Source organism: Neoarius graeffei, chromosome 28, assembly GCF_027579695.1.
Source record: "Neoarius graeffei isolate fNeoGra1 chromosome 28, fNeoGra1.pri, whole genome shotgun sequence".
Classification (NCBI taxonomy): domain Eukaryota; kingdom Metazoa; phylum Chordata; class Actinopteri; order Siluriformes; family Ariidae; genus Neoarius; species Neoarius graeffei.
The window spans coordinates 25,093,025-25,111,335 of NC_083596.1; the positions used below are offsets into that span (position 1 = coordinate 25,093,025).

Below are 18,311 nucleotides of genomic sequence, written 5' to 3' on the forward strand. Positions count from 1 at the left end.
GTCAGCCCTGTGATGACCTGGTGACTTGTCCAGGGTGTACCCCGCATTTTGCCCGTAGTCAGCTGGGATAGGCTCCAGCTTGCCTGCGACCCTGTAGAACAGGATAAAGCGGCTAGAGATAATGAGATGTCGATAACTGTGGAACGGTGTCACGTGATCTGAATCAACTCGTTTTTTTTTTCCCCAGTGGAAGTTTGAGTAATTATTCATGTACAATTTACGTACTGAAAGTATTTTCTACTTTTGCAATGGGCAAAATATTATTAAGGTGTCGATAATCGTAGCCGCCGCTCTAGTAAGCTTAAAACGTTAAAAAAAAAAAAATCCCCCACCCGCCATCTATTGGCTGGTGTCTGTGACGTCATGGGAAGGTCAAAGGTGAAACTCGTGGTTTGGATGTTTAGCGGGCTCCAAAACAAACTCGGTTGCTAGTTTTTTTTTCCCCCTCTTCCGTCTAATTTCCGAAAGGATCACATCCTCTCTGTGTAACCAGGTTTGACTGGGATAGTTCATATTCGTTTCGTTTTAAACTCCGCCGTGTTGTTACAGAACTCTTTAGCGTCCAGTTTGTTATTTAACAGAGTTGACTTCACTAACTAGCGGCTAACAGTTAGCTTGGCTGGTTTCCCCGGGTTACTGTTCTCTTCCACAGTCAGCTGTCTAATAAAACTGCATTAACAAACATCATTTTAATACCCTTCAAACATCCGCGAGTTTATTCTATAATACTAAGCCAGGCAGAAGAGTGAAGTGATTTGGCTAGCAGAGCTGAGTGAGTGTAGTAATGGCGGAGAGACCGGAGGACCTGAACCTGCCCAACGCTGTCATCACCCGCATTATCAAAGAGGCTGTAAGTAGCGCACGACTTTCACTTTTTACACAAAAACACCGCACTTTCTGTTGTGCCAGATATGTTTATTACTTCCGGTTTAGTTTTCTGGAAGCTGTTCTTTCTTCTCGAGTCGTCCGTCATTTGGTTAAACAAAGCCGCAGATGTTTCTCGACATTATCAGCATTAATTACGGGCAGGCTGTATCCCTAAACAACTCCATACTCCCTGTATATGCGCACTCGCTCTACATGGTGTCTGTAATAATGAGTGCACTCGGGAAGTGCACTACGGGTCCGTTTGGAATGATGAGGGCAATAAAGGTTCATTACTCGAAGCTCTGTTTCACACAGTGCGCGCTAGCGGCCCCTAATGGTAAAGAAAGTAATAGCAAAGGCTAATTCATACTGTGTGTTTTTGTTACTGTTCACATAGAGCGGCAGCGACAATTATCGACACCTTAACGATATTTTAGCTATTGCAAAAGTAGAAAAGACGTAAAATTGTGCATGAATAATTACTCAAACTTCCACTGGAAAAAAATGAGTTGATTCCCGATTACTTAGCGTATCACGTCACGTGACGCTGTTCCACAATTATCGACACCTTTGTCCACAATTATTAGAGTTGAGCCGGATACTCGGCTGAAACGAGTATCCGGTACGGATAAAGCACTTTTGCCAAGTACGAGTATTATACGAGTAATACGAGTCAATATCTGTGCTCGGACTGAATGAAAATCCTCACACAGTATCACAGCACCCCTCCCCTACACACACCGCTCTGCTCACTCACACAGAGAACAGCTCTCTGTCTCTCCCTCAGTCACTCAGGTTCGCGCTCTTTTCCTTTAATGTTTCAGGTTTCTTCAGCTTCAAGTTTGTTTTTATTTCAGTTTGTACTTACTTATAACCAGTAGAGTTCTGGTAAACGTGGGTTTGTTCAGACGTGGTGCTTGGTAGAAAGACTCGCGTTGCGTCTCTGCCTGTCGGAGATTTTTTTTCTTTTTTTAACCGTCGGTTAAAAACAGTAGGGATGCACCGATACCACTTTTTTGAAAACCGGTACGAGTACAGTAATTTCTGTACTTGCCGATACCGATACTACCCCCGCCCCCATCATACAATGAAAATAAATGGAAAGGCAGATTTTATTCTCATTCTTTTTGTTCTCTTGATGAATTTCTATGCATAGTTAGCACTTACCAAACAGTGAGTATCAACCGAACACTTTATCCAGCTTTGAACAAATAGGGAATCACTTTAATGGTATCTATTGCCATCTTAATTAAACAAAAGACTAACAGCACACATGTTGCAGCCTCTGACACAGGCCTGTGCTTTTTCTTTAAGAGGCACTTTTTTGAACATTCTGACATGTCGTCTAAAGGGCTTGTGTCAATTAAACAAAAAGTAAATTACATGCCCATATTTAAATTAAACAAATGTTAATCATCAGGGATTGCTGTGAAATAACTTTTCAACTCACACTGAGCTATGCCTTATGCTTTTTTTTTTAGAACGTAAGAGGCAGATTTTTTTTAAGGAACAAAATCATCTCTGCATGTTCAGGTGTCAGCCTGTTTCTACTTTCATTCACAATGTTTGCTGCTGAGCTAAACAGCCGCTCGCTTTCAACACTACTGCAAGGTGCTGAGAGGTATCTGCAAGCCATTTTGGCCAAAGTAGGGAACCTAACTTTGTTAACCTTCCAATATTGTAGTGGATCGTCCTCACAAGCCAAAGGAGGCTCCCCAAGGTATGTCTCTAATTGCGCAGTACAGCATACAATGCCTGGGGTGAGTGCTACTGCTGCCTGTTCGTTTGCAATTTCATTGAAGATGCGGTCAAGACAGCTGCTGCTGGTCTGGTCTGTGCGTGCTGTTTTGGTGGGTGGCTCCTGTAGATCTTGCGCGCCCTCCTCCGTAATTTTCTGCAACTCAAGTAGCAGCATATCCTTGGCCATTGTGGAAGCACAGGTTCTGGAGAAAAATCCAGTTTTGTACCTGAACAAAGAAAACATTTACCGGTAGTTAGATAATCTGTATTTATGTAGCTGTAGCATATACATGCATAATGAGTCTCTGCAAAGTAACGTCACTTTTGTTAGAGCTGAAGCTTTTCTCTCTCGCGCGCGCACACACACACACACACACACACGGCCTACCTCGGGTCAAGTAAGGTTGCGATGATGTAGAGAGGGTTTCCTTCAATTTCGGCGAATCTTGTCTTGACAGCAGCAGCCAAGGTCCCCTTCAATGTTTTGATTCCATGGTCCTCGTCCGTCTCTCTAGACAGGAATTGCTGCAGCACTGTGATGGCAGGAATTACATCTCCCACCCTTTCGTCGGATGAGCTTACTCTGCGTGTCAACTCCTCAAACGGACCTAGAACTGTAGCTGTTTTCTCCAGCAGTGTCCACTGGTTTGCGCTGAGGTTGTCTGTCGTTTTCGGATGTGTAAATCCCCAATGCCCGTTTTTGTTCAATCAAGGACTGAATCATGTAGAACGTGCTATTCCAGCGAGTTAGTACGTCCTGTTGGAGGCATTTTGTAGGCTGGTTCATTGCCAACTGGATGTCTTCGAGTTTGGAGTAGGCTAGAGGAGACTTTTTAAAGTGTCCAACTATCCTACGACCCACTGCCACCGCATCAGCTACACTCCTCTGTGACAGTAGACCCTCATTAACCACGAGCTGGAGAGAGTGAGCGGCGCAACACAGGCTCAGTAGTCCAGCATCACTCATGCCCCGAATCATATTTCTCACATTGTCGTGGAGGACAACATGAACTGAATTTTTTTTTTTTTTTTTTTTTTTTTTTAATCCCCCAGAGCTGTAGCATGTCAGTGAATATCTCCGCTATAGCCAAGCTTGTGTGGTGGCCTCGAAATGGTCTTGTGTGGAGTATAACTTGATGACGAGTAAACGCCTCCTCATCTATCCATTGGGCTGTCAAACTTAATAGTGACATTGGGCAGACACTGCTGCTCGAAATGTCGGTCGTAAAACTTATTGATTTGACCTCATGCACCAACGACTTCACGTGAGCTTTGACGACATCGAACACTTTAGGCAACATCACATCTATGATGTAGCGACGACTGGGTAGCTTGTATCTGGGCTCAAGAACATCTATAAGACGCTGAAACCCAATATCGTCGACGACTGAAATTGGTTGGTCGTCCAGCGCAATATACTGGGTAAGTGCCTCTGTAATTTTTTTTGCCCGAGGGCTATCTTTGGACATTTTCTCCCGCTTCAGTAAGACTTCATTCAAAGTAGGCTGCTTTTGGCGGCTGCTAGCCTGCGTGAACTCGGCGTACTGGTCACCATGGTGTGTCTTCAAATGTTTGATCAAATTGCTCGTATTACACGAAGTGTTTTCCCTCCCACCCCTCGATACCTTGGCACTACATAACTTGCAATCCGCCTTACTCATGTCGTCCTCCCTAACACGAAAATACTCCCAAACTGCTGAACCCGACGACGACATGATTGCGCATGTTTGAGCATCTGACTTGCGGCTTCTTCTTCTCTGTCTCTTCGTTCTAATTATTTCATTTTCCTGACTCTTTGTCTCCCCTAGACATTGAAATGAGGTAGAACAACAAATGGAATCCTGAACGTGACCAGTGATGATGTGTACTGCCGTCTAATAATGGTATCGGTGCATGGTATCAGCAAATGTTTAACAAGTACGAGTATATTACTGAGGTATCGGACCGATGCCAGTATCGGTATCGGTGCATCCCTAAAAAACAGTTTTATTTTACTTCACGCATTGAGTGTCTGACACTTTCTTGCTGTAATTCATGTAAAATAGGTAGTAGTGGTATAAGTATTACAAATTAAGCTACACTCTCTCTCTCTCTCTCTCTCTCTCTCTCTCTCTGCCGGTTGTCGGAGTTTTTTTTTTTTTAAACAGTCAGTTGGCTCTAACCAATTTTATTTTACTTCACGCACTCTGACACTTTCTAGGTAGTAGTGGTATAAATAATATTACAAATTAAGCTACTCGCACACACCTGGTGTGGAAATAAAAAAAATTAAAAAGAACCAAAAAAATCACACTGATCATAAAAAAAATTAAAAGTTAAAAAAAGAAAGTTATGTTGAGTATGAAAACTCTTGTTCATTTCATAATTGCAACCGCATGTGCTGTATTCATTGTAGCAAAACTTGTTCTGTAAATAGTTCGTTTGCTATCGTGATCAAAACCATTGATCTCAAGCTCAATGCTGATGCTGTCCTGTAAATAGTTTTCTAATCAGCAATAAATATAACAATTTCTGATCAACCCATATCAATTGCATGTTTAAAATAACATACTGGTTAAAGCCCCGCCCATTTCAAGACAACCATGCCCACTTCTGGATTATCGACATCCAGATGGTTATTTATTTTAAAAATCGGTGTGGTATTAAGTTAGAAAAACAGTTTTTATTTAAAATTTGTTTCTCACAATTATATTTCGTACGAAATATCTTTTATATAAATATATCGATGTCGGTGTTTACGTAAATGTGGAAGTAATTCTAATGTTTATAAACAAATTATCTGATAATGTTTAACCACCAGGAGGCGTGAAGGTGTGTTACGGAGGCAGTCGCAGGTTTCTGGCGCCGGTTGGCTGCCTTTGCTGAGCTCTTGAATTTTTTAGTATTTTTAACCTGTTAAATGTTGTCAATCTTCGGCTGGCTTGTTCTAACAAGTTGCTTGTGGATATAATGAGATATTTAAGAGACCAGTTGCTTGCATTGCGTTTTTGGTGGAAGACTCCAGTTCAGAGTGGTTTTCAAACTTCCCGCCATTGTTCTCATTATGCAATGAAACCTGTACCTAAACCTATTTGGAACTGTTTAAAAGAAGCTGGAATTTTGAAGCGCATTGGGGCTGTCGTGGTGGACGATCTAGAGAAGACTCTGCATCATTTCGAACAACAATTTCTTTGAATTTTGGAAACTGTGTGTCTTCAAACTCTGGTAAGATAGCCACTGAACCAGGAACGAAGGAATGTAAATAGTTTAGTTAATATTCAACCTCCTATTTCTCAAGCGGCCTCTACTGTCACCAATAATTACGTCAATTTTTGTCTATGGAATGCTCAGTCAATCAAGAATAAGACTGCTTGTTTTGCTGACTATTTATGTGAGAAGAAAATTGATTTGGCTGCGCTTACAGGAACATAGTTTAATGAATTTGATTCTGCGACTAAAGCTGAATGTTTACTTGATGGTTATAAGCTATTTGATTCTTCAAGATCTGAACGGATATGTGGTGGAATTGCACTGGTCTGTCGTTCCAACATAGCTGTAAAGAAAATAGCCTCTTTGAATCGTCAATCTTTTGAGGTTGCTGAATGGATTTTAACAAGTGTTCAGTCATCATGTTTGCATCTATCCATTATCTACAGACCTCCTTATTCTACTGCTCATCCTGTATCTCCTGGGACGTTCATTACTGAATTTTCTACTTATTTGGAATCCTTTGTTCTATGCACAGAGCCTGTTCTGATTTGTGGAGATTTCAATATTCATGTCGATGATCTGTCTGATCCTTATGCTGTTGTACTGACTGACTTGCTTCAATCCATGGCGCTCAAACATGTATGTACTCCTACCCAAATTCATGGTCATAGCCTTGATTTAATCATTACTAGAGAGTCTGACATTACTGTGGATTCACCTGTATCTGGCAGTTTTCTTTCTGACCATGCAACTGTACTTTGTAGCCTATCTATGAGCAAAGCAAGATTAACTGCCAGGAATGTGACCTATAGGAAATTAAAATCAATTGACCTGGAGACGTTTAAAGATGATCTACGCGCCTCTGAACTTTTTCAACAGACACCTTCTCAGCTGAGTGACTTGGTTAGCTCTTATAACAGAACAGTGTTATCCTTGCTAGACAAGCACGCTCCTCTTTGTACCAGATCCATTGTAATATGTCCTCATGTACTGTGGTTTAGTGACGAGATTCAAGCTGTAAAGATGGAGCATAGACGTGCTGAACGCAAGTGGAGAAGAACAAGACTTGATACCGACTTGGCTGTTTTTAAATAAATAAAGAATAAGACAACATATGTCATGAATAGTGCACGTCGTGAATTCTACACCGAGTTCGTGGACAAGAATTCTCATGATCAGAAAAAACTGTTCGGTGCTACAAAGAAGCTGCTAAATAAGCAATCGGAGATGGAATTTCCACCATATAGTGATAAACACTCTCTTGCTAATGATATGGGAGCTTATTTTGTAAAGAAGATTAGAGCAATTCCAGCGTTATGGACGTGACACTTGAACTCAAAATGGCAACAAATGACCCAGTGCATGTTTTATTGTCTCCCAGTATTTAAACAGGTGTTGCATATTTTAAGGCTGTACCATACTGGAGAAGTGATAGAACAAGAATAATTCCCATAGTACATCTAGGGCATGCCAGAAAATGCCAATAAAAGATGCGTTATGGATGTGACAGAAAAAGTATCACTTTTCTTGGGTGACTGTACATTTTTATCAAACTCTGTGAAATTGTAAACCTAATGTCGAAATGGAGATATCCATTTGATAGAGGGGTCCAAGGTGAATATTAAAAAAATCTTTGTTTAAAATATTTTGTATTTCATGCAGAGTTTCGGAAGGAGAAGTCAGCGTTATGGATGTGACGAAATTCCGTTATGGATGTGACGCGTCTGAAATAGACATGGCATATGTTTAGAAAATCAGCAATTTAACCACCATAACCCTTTGAAAAACTCTCTAAATATCAGCTAAAACTATCAAAGTTCTTAAATAATATTTAGGATGGCTATTGTTTTGCTGTTTTGTGGATTTTAGCATACATTTCTGTGGCTTCTGGGAATAATATAGAATTGTACATGATCAAAGTTGATTTTAGCTTGGGTTTTACATTATAAGAAAGAAAGACTGACGGTGACATATTAGGTTGGTTACAAATTGGTTCAACTTATTCACATCTGTAAAATACAGGCCTAGGTGATATCTCTGGGAGTGGTTTTGATGTATTACATGTTGCTTTATTTTTGCATGGTGAGGTTGACATTTACATGGAATTGCCCATATCTGACATTTGAGCTGAGCTTGACAATGCTGGTAATGTAACCCTGCCTTCTGTTGTTGCTCCTCGAGAAGTGACTGCAGCTTTCTGTCAGTTCAAGATCCTTCACAAGGATGCTGTAAGAAAGCTTATAATGAAAGCATCGACAAAGACTTGTTCACTTGATCCTCTACCCACATCTATATTGAAGGACTGTCTAGAAGACCTTTTACCAATTCTGACTAAGATGTTAAACTTGTCTTTACAACCTGGAGAATTTCCTGATTCATGGAAAGAGGCTCTTGTCAACCCAACTTTGAAATGGCATGGGCTTGCAGGGTTTCCCATACACAGGGCTCTGCACTAACTTTTTTTTTTTCAGGAGCACACGTGCTCCTAAGTTAAAAATTTTAGGAGCACAGGGAAAAAAATGGGGGCACAAGTAGGTTTTCATTTTAAAGGTTTATTGCAGCGCAAACCTTAGACACACCAACACACATAACACAAAATTCAATTGAGAATGAATGAATGAATGAATGAATGAACAAACAAATGAATAACGAACAACTGAATGAATGAACAAACAGTAGCTAAACAGAGAGCAGAGCTCAGCAGAGCTAACAACATCAAGGACAGCTCCCACCCTGGCTCTGAGTTCTTTGACTTGCTGCCCTCAGGCAGGCGTTACAGGTGCATCAAAGCAAGGACCAACAGACTCAAAAACAGTTTTTTCCCACAGGCCATAACCACCTTGAACAATTAGCCTTTTTCACATTACGTCACTTGCAGGGGAACTCGTATCCGTTTTCAGCCTTTTGAATGGAAGAAGAGGTATACGGCGGCAACATATGTTAACAAAACTGTGTCATTCACAGATAAGATTGATAATAATATTGCGCATTGTTGTTTATCATTACGTATTGTTAGCGACCATTCCAGTCACCTATCTTCCTTGTTTTGGAAAGGAAGTTTACTGACTTTCTATGGTTGCTACTTGTTAGCCAGCAGATTAGCATGCCGCCTCTTCTTCCATTCAAAAGGCTGAAAACGGATGTGAGGTTCTTCTGCAAGTGATGTAGTGTGAAAAAGGCTAATTACATGCACTGACTGATGCCACTTCTGGCAGGTGCAACAATGCACCAACAAGGACCTAAAAGGACAATATTCTCACACTTACCTGATACAGTGCAATACTTATTACAGTGCAACCTCACAGAGCAACTTTTTAGTTTTTATAGCTTTTGTATATTTTATATTTCTACACTTTTACATCCATACCCAATACAATGCAATACCAAATACAGTGCAATATCCTGAGTTTTGTAGCTGAACTGAGTTTCTATAACTAATGTGCAATTAACATCTGCAACTCAACACGCCCAGTTGTGTATATATATATTCTTTGTTTTTCTGCTGTTGTGACATGCACCATTTGTATATACTGTATATTATTTGTTTTTCTGCTGTGTTGTATGTTCCCATTTAAATGTTTGCACTGGGGTGTGTGCTTTCCATCTCATTATATAATTTTCCTGCACCTTCTCCCGTCATTCTAGCTTTCTTCACTGCACTTTCTTCCTCATCCGTTCTTTTATTCTTGTTTCCACCATCATTGCTTTTAAAAAACGCTGTTATTCTCTGCATAGCGAATATATTTCTCAGCTCGCTCCGATCCGGCTCTCAGTTATCTCTCAGTTGAATGATCTGATGAATCCCTAAAAAGCACTTTTCCCACCTAATGCCACACCCACAACATACAACCGTGGGAAAGAGGGGCAATCACAGAAAGATGTGGCAGAACGGCAAAAAAAATTTAACTTTTTCACTCCCCCGGCTGCCATGGGAACCACCGCAGGTGCAAGATGGGGGCAATGCACGCAACTACAGACAGGGAGCAAGGCGCAGGCAGAACACACACACACACACACACACACACTTACAACAATACAGGCCGTTACTCGTTACACTATATTAGGTAGGCTATCCAGCGCTGGATTTACATACTTTGCAGTTTAACGTTTGATACATTTTAGAATGTTAAACTCGTCGCGTCTGTGCTCAGTGCTTTCCTAAATTGTCAGCCGCAAGAAGCCCTCGCACGAATGTGCGTGGTTTTTTTTTTTCGTCGTTCGCATGCTGAAAAATTCACTCGCAAATGCGAGTGAAACGTGCGCACTGTAGAGCCCTGCCCATACATAGACCATTGTGTGGCGCAGCGCCACACAATGGATTCCTATCACCACACAATCAGACTCGCGATTTTGAAAAAAAAAATTCCGTTGCGTATAGTTCCGTTCATTCATAGTGCTCTTTCTTCTCGTACACACACACACACACACACACACACACAGAGAGGGAGAGAGGGGCGTGTCCACAGGCCTGCCAGTGCGCATATACCCGGACTGCAAATAGGCCTGTTAGGCTAATTAAAAATAACGCAGCCTTCCCGATTCGCCTTCCGACCCCTTATTTTAAAAGGTAGCCTACGTCGTGCTCGTGATGAGCTTTATCATAGCTTGGCTTACAGGAAACGGACATCCCTGAGTCAGGCTATAAACCAATTTTGATGCATACAGTAGCAGCTTGACGCGAGGAACCGGCCTTATTGCATTATCCCGTTTATCCCGCTTCAGCAATGACTTCCCTTACGATAGGGCACTGAAGTTTTTTTCAGGAAGCCACGCAGAATTAAATGTTCTAATAGGGCATGCAGGCTTTGCACCAATTAGGGTAATTGCGTTTTCGTTATTGTTAGTTGCCTTGGTGTTACTTTAAGTGGTTTCTTGCATCTAATTATGATATTTTATTATTATTTTGTTGCATTATACTATTTATTTCATTTTAGTATTGGTTGAGGTAAGTGTTGAGTTCAATATTTAAAATAAAAACCTCCAGCTTGTTTTTTGCAATTTATTCCTTGAATGTCAACTAAAGAATGATTGAAAGATTGCCACCAAAAAGGCAAAAAATTAAGGTCAAAACCAGAGATGCACCGATTGACCGGCTGCTGATCGGAATCGGCCGATTTTCACGTGATTGGCCATGACCAGCGACCGGCCGGTCAAAATTAAAATATGCCGATTTTCTGCCAATCAAAACTTGTGTATCACATAGAGATGAAAGTGGAAATACTCGTAATTCGCAACTAAAGAGATTGCAGCTACACTGGCAGCTTGAACATGCTTTCTAGTGCGATTGTGTTGCGCTTGCGCAGAACAGTGTCAGTCCTGCGCGCTTAACGAGCTCCGGCGCATGTGCCGTTAACAAAAAAAAAATTCACTATATTTGGATGTCCAAATATAGTGAGGTTTTTTTTTTTTGTGCCAGATATTGGATGTGAAAAGAAGAAAACGTTTGTGGTTGTGTGAATTTCCCATTACAGGAATTAATACGTTAGCCTATTACCAAACATCTAGTTAGATTTGTACAAAGAGAGAAAGAAAAAAAAATGTCTTTTTGTTTGTTTTACAACCTTGGTTGCACTTGATTCCATTGGAAATTACTCTACAAATACACATTTGACAAAGATGATAGAATGGCTATGGTGGTATAAGTATGACTGGAAATTATTTTTGTATTTTGATACTGAATGAAGAAATGGGTTGTTCTATAAGGCATAAGTTTTCAGATCTAAATAGGCTTATGAAAGTGTGTTCCATAGCAGTAGGCAAATAATATATGAGGGGGAAGTTGTTTTTGTGCCAGATATTGGATGGGAAAAGAAAAAATGTTTGTGTGAATTTCCTATTTCAGGGATTAATATGTTAATACCAAACATGAAGAAAGATTTTACAAAGAACAATGTCTTTTTGTTTGTTTTCAACCTTTGAGGTGTTGAAAATTTATTACTGAAAATCTGGCAGAATGTTCTAGTAAAGAAAAGATAAAAAGAAAAGTCTTTGTGTGTGCTGTGAAGTGGTTTGAAAAAATGAAATCGGAATTGGCCAAAATCGGTATCGGCAGGTCACACTCCATGGAAAATCGGAATCGGCCCAAAAAATTGCAATCGGTGCATCTCTAGTAAAAACTAAACTTTAACTTCAATTTTGGTGAGTAATTTTCATAAATTTAAAAGACAGGTTTTCCACCAACATCAAGCCCGGCAAACTAATGGCCTGCCCTGTAATGTAAAGTTGGGTCGAGGAATGAAACCAGGCAGGGTTCTGGTAAAAACTGTTTTATCTGTCTTCTCTTAAAGAACTTAAAAGAATTTAGATTGAACTGAATAATCTCAAATGCTTCTTGTAGCTTTAAAATAGTCCCAGCAGGTGACTCTGAAGAAAAATGCTGTGTGTTTGAACACCGCCCGCTGTAAACACTTTGCATACACCCCAATGACCGACTCCACCGACCGCCACGACACCACCGCGCACGATTCCCTCATCGGCACAGTGGAGCACCACAAATTGCTACCTGGTCTGTGGGAAACACTGGCCTTGATACAGTTTTCAAGAATTACCGCCCAATCAGCAACTTGCAGTTTGTATCAAAACTTGTTGAACGAGTGGTGGCTGATCAACTGTATATTTATATGGAGGATAATGGGTTTTTACCAATTTTTCTATCTGCCTACTGTCCCGGACGTAGCACGGAAACTGCATTACTTAAGGTCAAGAATGACCTTCTGATGAACATGGACAACCAACGTGTTACCTTATTGGTTCTACTAGACCTTAGTGCTGCCTTTGACACAGTAGATCACAGTGTTCTACTCAACCGTCTTTCAGCAGACTTTGGCATATCAGAGATCACATTAAGCTGGTTTGAGTCATATCTTTCACATAGACGTCAACGTGTGACCATTGAAGGTGTCTTTTCTGACATGTTCGACTTGAAGTATGGCGTTCCACAAGGAAGTTGCCTGGGTCCTTTGTTGTTTTTATTGTACTCAAGCAAACTATTCAGAATTATTTCTAACCATCTTCCTTGAGCCCACTCATATGCAGATGATACCCAGTTGTATCTGGCGTTCAAGCCTGGTGATGACACTGATGAACAATCGGCTATAGCTTCAATGGAAGTATGTATTTTGGATATACATAAATGGATGTTGTCTGATACATTCAAATTGAATACTGATAAAACAGAATTCTTGCTGATTGGTACTCAACCTCAGTTGGAGAAAGTGACTGTCACGAATTTGTGTATTGGAGAATCTATAATTGACATCTTCTGCTGTAAAGAACTTGGGAGCCTGGTTTGACTCCCACTTGAACATGGACGAACATATCAAAAAAACATGTTCATCGTTTTATCACCTCTACGATATTCATAGAATTAGAAAGTATTTCTTTCATAATACAACAGAATCATTAGTTCATGCTTTTATTACAAGTAAATTGGATTATTGCAATAGCTTATTATATGGCCTTCCTGATGTTCATATTACTAAATTGCAGAGAGTACAAAATGCTGCGGCCAGGCTTATTGTTGGACTTCCTCGTTTTTGCCGTATTACACCTGTATTATTTGCTCTACACTGGCTGCCAATTAGGTATCTGTAGCAAGTGTTCTAGGTGGGTGGAGCACAGAAGCATGGCAGGCCAGAACGGAGTTCTCAAAACTCGTTTATTTTAGCTTTTCAGCTTTTAACTATACATGCACGCGCGCACACAGGTATCCAGGTCGGGAGTAGCCCCCTTCCTCCACGCTCTCTCTCCTCTTGTAGGGCACGGTCACTGGGGAAGACACACAAACACAGGTTAATTCCCGTCAGGTGCAGTGATTCCGCCACTTACCTTCCCTGACTCCGCCCTCCATTCACAGACCGACGCTTGACCACGCCCCCGCTGCCACATACCCCCACTGCCCGACTCAGGCCGGGCAGCTGTCCGGCCTGCAGCTGACTCCCTAACCCACCCACCCCCACCCCCCCCCCCACCCCCCCGACGGGAGAGGAAGTCCGCCACAACCAACTGCGCCCCCGGCCTGTGGACCACCTCGAACTTAAACGGCTGGAGTGCCAGATACCAATGGGTGATCCGCGCGTTGGCATCCTTCGTGCGGTGGAGCCACTGCAGGGGTGCGTGGTCCGACCAGAGGGTGAAAGGGCGCCCCAGCAGATAGTAGTGGAGGGCGAGAACCGCCCACTTGATGGCGAGGCATTCCTTCTATATGGTGCTGTACCTGCCCTCATGCACCGACAGCTTGCGGCTGATGTACAGCGCTGGACGGTCCTCCCCCTCCTGGGACAGAACAGCCCCCAGCCCTCTGTCTGATGTGTCTGTCTGTAAAACAAAGGGGAGAGAAAAGTCAAGGGAGTGTAACAGTGGCCCCCCACACAGTGCAGCCTTTACCTTAGAGAAAGCCCGCTGGCATTTCTCCGTCCACTGGACCGGATCTGGTGCCCCCTTTTTAGTGAGATCAGTCAGCAGGCTGGTGACGTCCGAATAATTAGGTATAAACCTACAATAATAGCCAGCCAGTCCCAGGAAATGCCTCACCCCCCTTTTTGGTCTAGGGCAGGCCGCAGTCGCTGCCGTCTTATTGATTTGGGGACGCACCTGCCCATTGCCCAAGTGGAAGCCCAGATACCGTACTTCCCCCGCCCATTCGCACACTTCTTTGGGTTGGCTGTGAGACCCGCTGGCCTCAGCGACCCCAGGACGGCCCTCAGGTGTTTTAGGTGCTGTGGCCAGTCATTACTATAAATAATAATGTCATCCAAGTATGTGGGGGCGGAAGACCCTATCTATAAGCCGCTGGAACGTAGCGGGCGCCCCAAACAGCCCAAACGGAAGTGTGACAAACTGGTGTAAGCCAAACGGTGTGGAAAAGGCCGTTTTCTCTTGGGATAGTGGAGTCAAGGGAATCTGCCAATATCCCTTTGTCAAATCCAGTGTCGAATAAAAACGAGCCGTGCCTAGTCGATCGAGCAACTCGTCAATACGAGGCATTGGGTATGCGTCAAATTTAGACACCGCGCTGACTTTTCTATAGTCCACACAGAACCGGACCGACCCGTCGGCCTTGGGAACCAAGACCACCGGACTGCTCCAGTCACTGTGGGACTCCTCGACGATGCCCATTTCGAGCATGGCCTCGAGTTCTTCCCGAACCACCTTTTTCTTGTGTGCGGACAGTCTGTAAGGGCGGCTGCGCACTACCACCCCCGGGGGCATCTCAATGTGGTGTTCTATGAGGTGGGTGCGGCCGGGAAGGGGCGAGAACACGTCAGAAAATTCTGTTTGCAACCGGGCGACCTCTGCGAGCTGGGTCGGGGAGAGGTGGGCTCCACAGGGGACCAGAGTGGTGGGTGATGGCAATTTTCCCTTTTGAACCTCCGGCACCAGCTCCGCCTTCTCAGGAACCACCGACACCAGCGCCACGGGGACCTCCTCACTCCAACGTTTTAACAGATTGAGGTGGTATACCTGCAATGCCCCACCCCTGTCCATTCGCCTCACCTCATAGTCGACGTGCCTGACTCGCCGTGTGACCTCAAAGGGTCCTTGCCACCTGGCGATTAATTTAGAGCTCAACGTGGGCAATAACACTAGTACTTTGTCTCCCGGTGTGAATTCCCTAAGGCGCATGCCCCTGTTGTACAGGTGGACTTGACGTTCTTGAGCCTGCCGCAAATTCTCCTGGGTTAAATGTGTGGAGTTTTGCGCGCAGGTCAATAACATATTGAATTTCATTTTTGCACGGGGAAGGTCCCTCCTCCTCCCAATTTTCCTGCAGCTCATCTAGGATGCCGCGCGGCTTATGCCCATATAATAATTCAAACGTGGAGAACCCCGTGGAGGCTTGTGGGACCTCTCGCACTGCGAAAAGCAGGGGTTCAAGCCATTTATCCCAGTTACGTGCGTCCTCGCTTACAAATTTTTTAATTATGTTTTTGAGGGTGCGATTAAACCATTCGACTAAGCCGTCCATTTGTGGGTGATAAACACTGGTGCGGATCGGCTTGATTCCCAATAACCCATATAGTTCGCGCAGTGTGCATGACATGAACGTAGTGCCTTGATCAGTCAGAATCTCTTTGGGGATTCCGACTCGGGAGATAACGTGGAAGAGCGCTTCCGCAATACTCCGTGCGGAGATATTGCGGAGCGGCACCGCTTCTGGATATCGCGTTGCATAGTCCACCAGAACTAAAATAAAGCGATACCCTCGTGTTGACCGATCTAATGGCCCGACGAGATCCGTCCCAGTTCTTTCGAACGGGCCCTCGATTAATGTTAGAGGGCGCAAAGGCGCTTTTGGGATGGCCGCTGGATTTACTAACTGGCATTCGCGGCATGCCGTACACCACCTACGGACATCGCCGCTAATCCCTGGCCAATAGAACCGGGCCATTATTCGGGCTAGTTTCTTATCCTGCCCCAAGTGTCCAGCCATGGGATTAAAGTGAGCCGCCTGGGATACCAATTCCCGGCGGCTCTTTGGGATCAAAAGTTAGGTTATTTGTTCCGTAGTTTGAGTGTCCTGCATCACTCGGTATAACCTATCCTTAATAATGGAAAAATAGGGGAAGGACGGGGTGGCGTTTGGCTGGAGCGTTTGACCATCGATTACTCTCACTTGGTCAAACACATGCCGCAGAAACTCGTCTCACGATTGCTCTAATGGGAAATCCGCGAGGGATTCCCAGAGAGAGGGAGGAGGAGCCTGCTGCTCCTCACTCTGACGCGGTGATGACGTAGACGGCTCTGTGACAGCTGCTCCCGCCAACGCCACTCCAGGACCTCCCCCCGCTAAACTACAGCAGGACCCACTCTTCACTAAGTGCGTCATTAAATCCCAAAATCCCGGTCAATCAGTCCCCAAAAATGGATTGAGGTCTGATTACAGCCGGAATCCACCAAAGCCTGATACGTATCCCCTTGGATATTCAGCGGTATGCGATACGCTGCGGCCCAATCGAGGGCAACTCCTGGCGCGTCAGGGATCTGGACCACCGCGCCCACCTCCATCGCCGAGCAGTGATGCTGGAGGTGCCCCGGCTCCCCACAGCGCCAGCACACCGGCCCGGGTTCTCTCTCTGCACCGGTGTTCCGGATATCACACACCTGGGGGGGGGGGGAAGACACAGACATGGAAGTAGGAAATGGTAGGACACAGCGGGTGCGGCGGGCCGGCTGGGTTGGAGCCGGCCCCCGCCTCAGGGAATAAGGGGAGGGAGAGGGGAGACATGCTGTCCTGGCATTGGAACGGCCGCCATATGGTCCTCCGCCAGCTCAATGGCCTGATCCAGCGACGCCGGCAATGGCACTGGACCCACTCTGCGGTTCCTTCTGGAAGTCGAGCGACGAACTGCTCCAGCGCCACCAGATTGATGATCTCTTCGGCGTTGCGGTTGTCGGCCCTCAGCCACCGGCGGCAGGCGTCCCGGAGTTGCTGCCCCAACACGAACGGCCGGCCGACCTCCTCCAGGCACAGCGCGCGGAAGCGCTGCCGCTGCTGCACCGGAGTGCGACCCGCGCGCTGCAGGACGGCCCTGCGGAAGTCCGCGTAGACCAGCCGGCATTCCCCAAGGACCCGAAGCTGAGGAAAGTGTGGGCTCACCTGCGCATGCGCAGTAGGCTTCGCGCATGCGCAGTAGGCTTGGTAGGACAAATCCAAGAGGTAGGATAACTTTACAGAACACCTGTTGAAAAAACTTTGCACCTACTGTTTCCCACAAACTGTGTTCGGACCATTTCACTGAGGATTCTTTCAAGATTAATACTCAGGTACTGAGTGATATTAATTCATGAAACAGGAAGTATAAGGATGAGGAAAAAAAAAAAAACAGTTTAAATCGGGAAGCTGCGCACATTTGCGCCAGGCTGCGCAAATGTGCACAGCTTCCCGATTTAAACTGTTTTTTTCTCATCCTTATACTTCATGTTTCATGAATTAATATCGCTATTTTTTTTTTTTAAAAATCGGATCTGCGCGATTCAGCCGTGAAAAAGGCGGCATCCGCCGAAAGGCGCGCTGTTTGCATCCCTGCACGGAGGCCAGGGGACAGGGCAGGAATATTTTTGTTGATATGAGTGATCCGGTACGATTTCGCGACCCCCTTGTTGAAGACCTCTGCGCTAAGCGACTGAAAGCCGAGGTAAGGATTAGTATTATAATTTTGGGTGTGTCAATTATTGATTATCATAATTCTGACTCGTTTCGCCATTTTGAATGTTTTCATCTCGGACTCTGGAAGCATTGTATCTCAATCAATCTCGAAAAATATCAGCAAAAAAAAAACTAGCTTGCAACAGACTTTAGCTAGATCTATGATGAACTTTCAATGTATGATACAAAAATAATACTTCTTTCAACAGATCATTAGCCTTTGAGCAGAATTGTTTTTAACTTACCAGGAAGTGTTATCGAGCCGACCGCTTTCAGTTTCATGAGGGCTGAATGAACTCTCACTCTCAATCATCTGACCCGTCAGAGTAAAGACAAGATCTATGTTCATGTGAATTTCCAGCTATCC

At 44.1% G+C, this 18,311-nt stretch overlaps 1 protein-coding gene across 1 annotated transcript in view; it reads left to right on the plus strand.

Moving 5' to 3' along the window:
- The first annotated feature begins 370 nt into the window (after positions 1-370).
- pole3 (polymerase (DNA directed), epsilon 3 (p17 subunit)) overlaps positions 371-18,311 on the plus strand; it is a 40,158-nt gene continuing 22,217 nt past the window's right edge. The window contains exon 1 of the mRNA XM_060913303.1: positions 371-850. Within this exon, the coding sequence (XP_060769286.1) occupies positions 785-850 (66 nt within the window). The 5' untranslated portion in view covers positions 371-784. The remainder of the gene's footprint in view (positions 851-18,311) is intronic.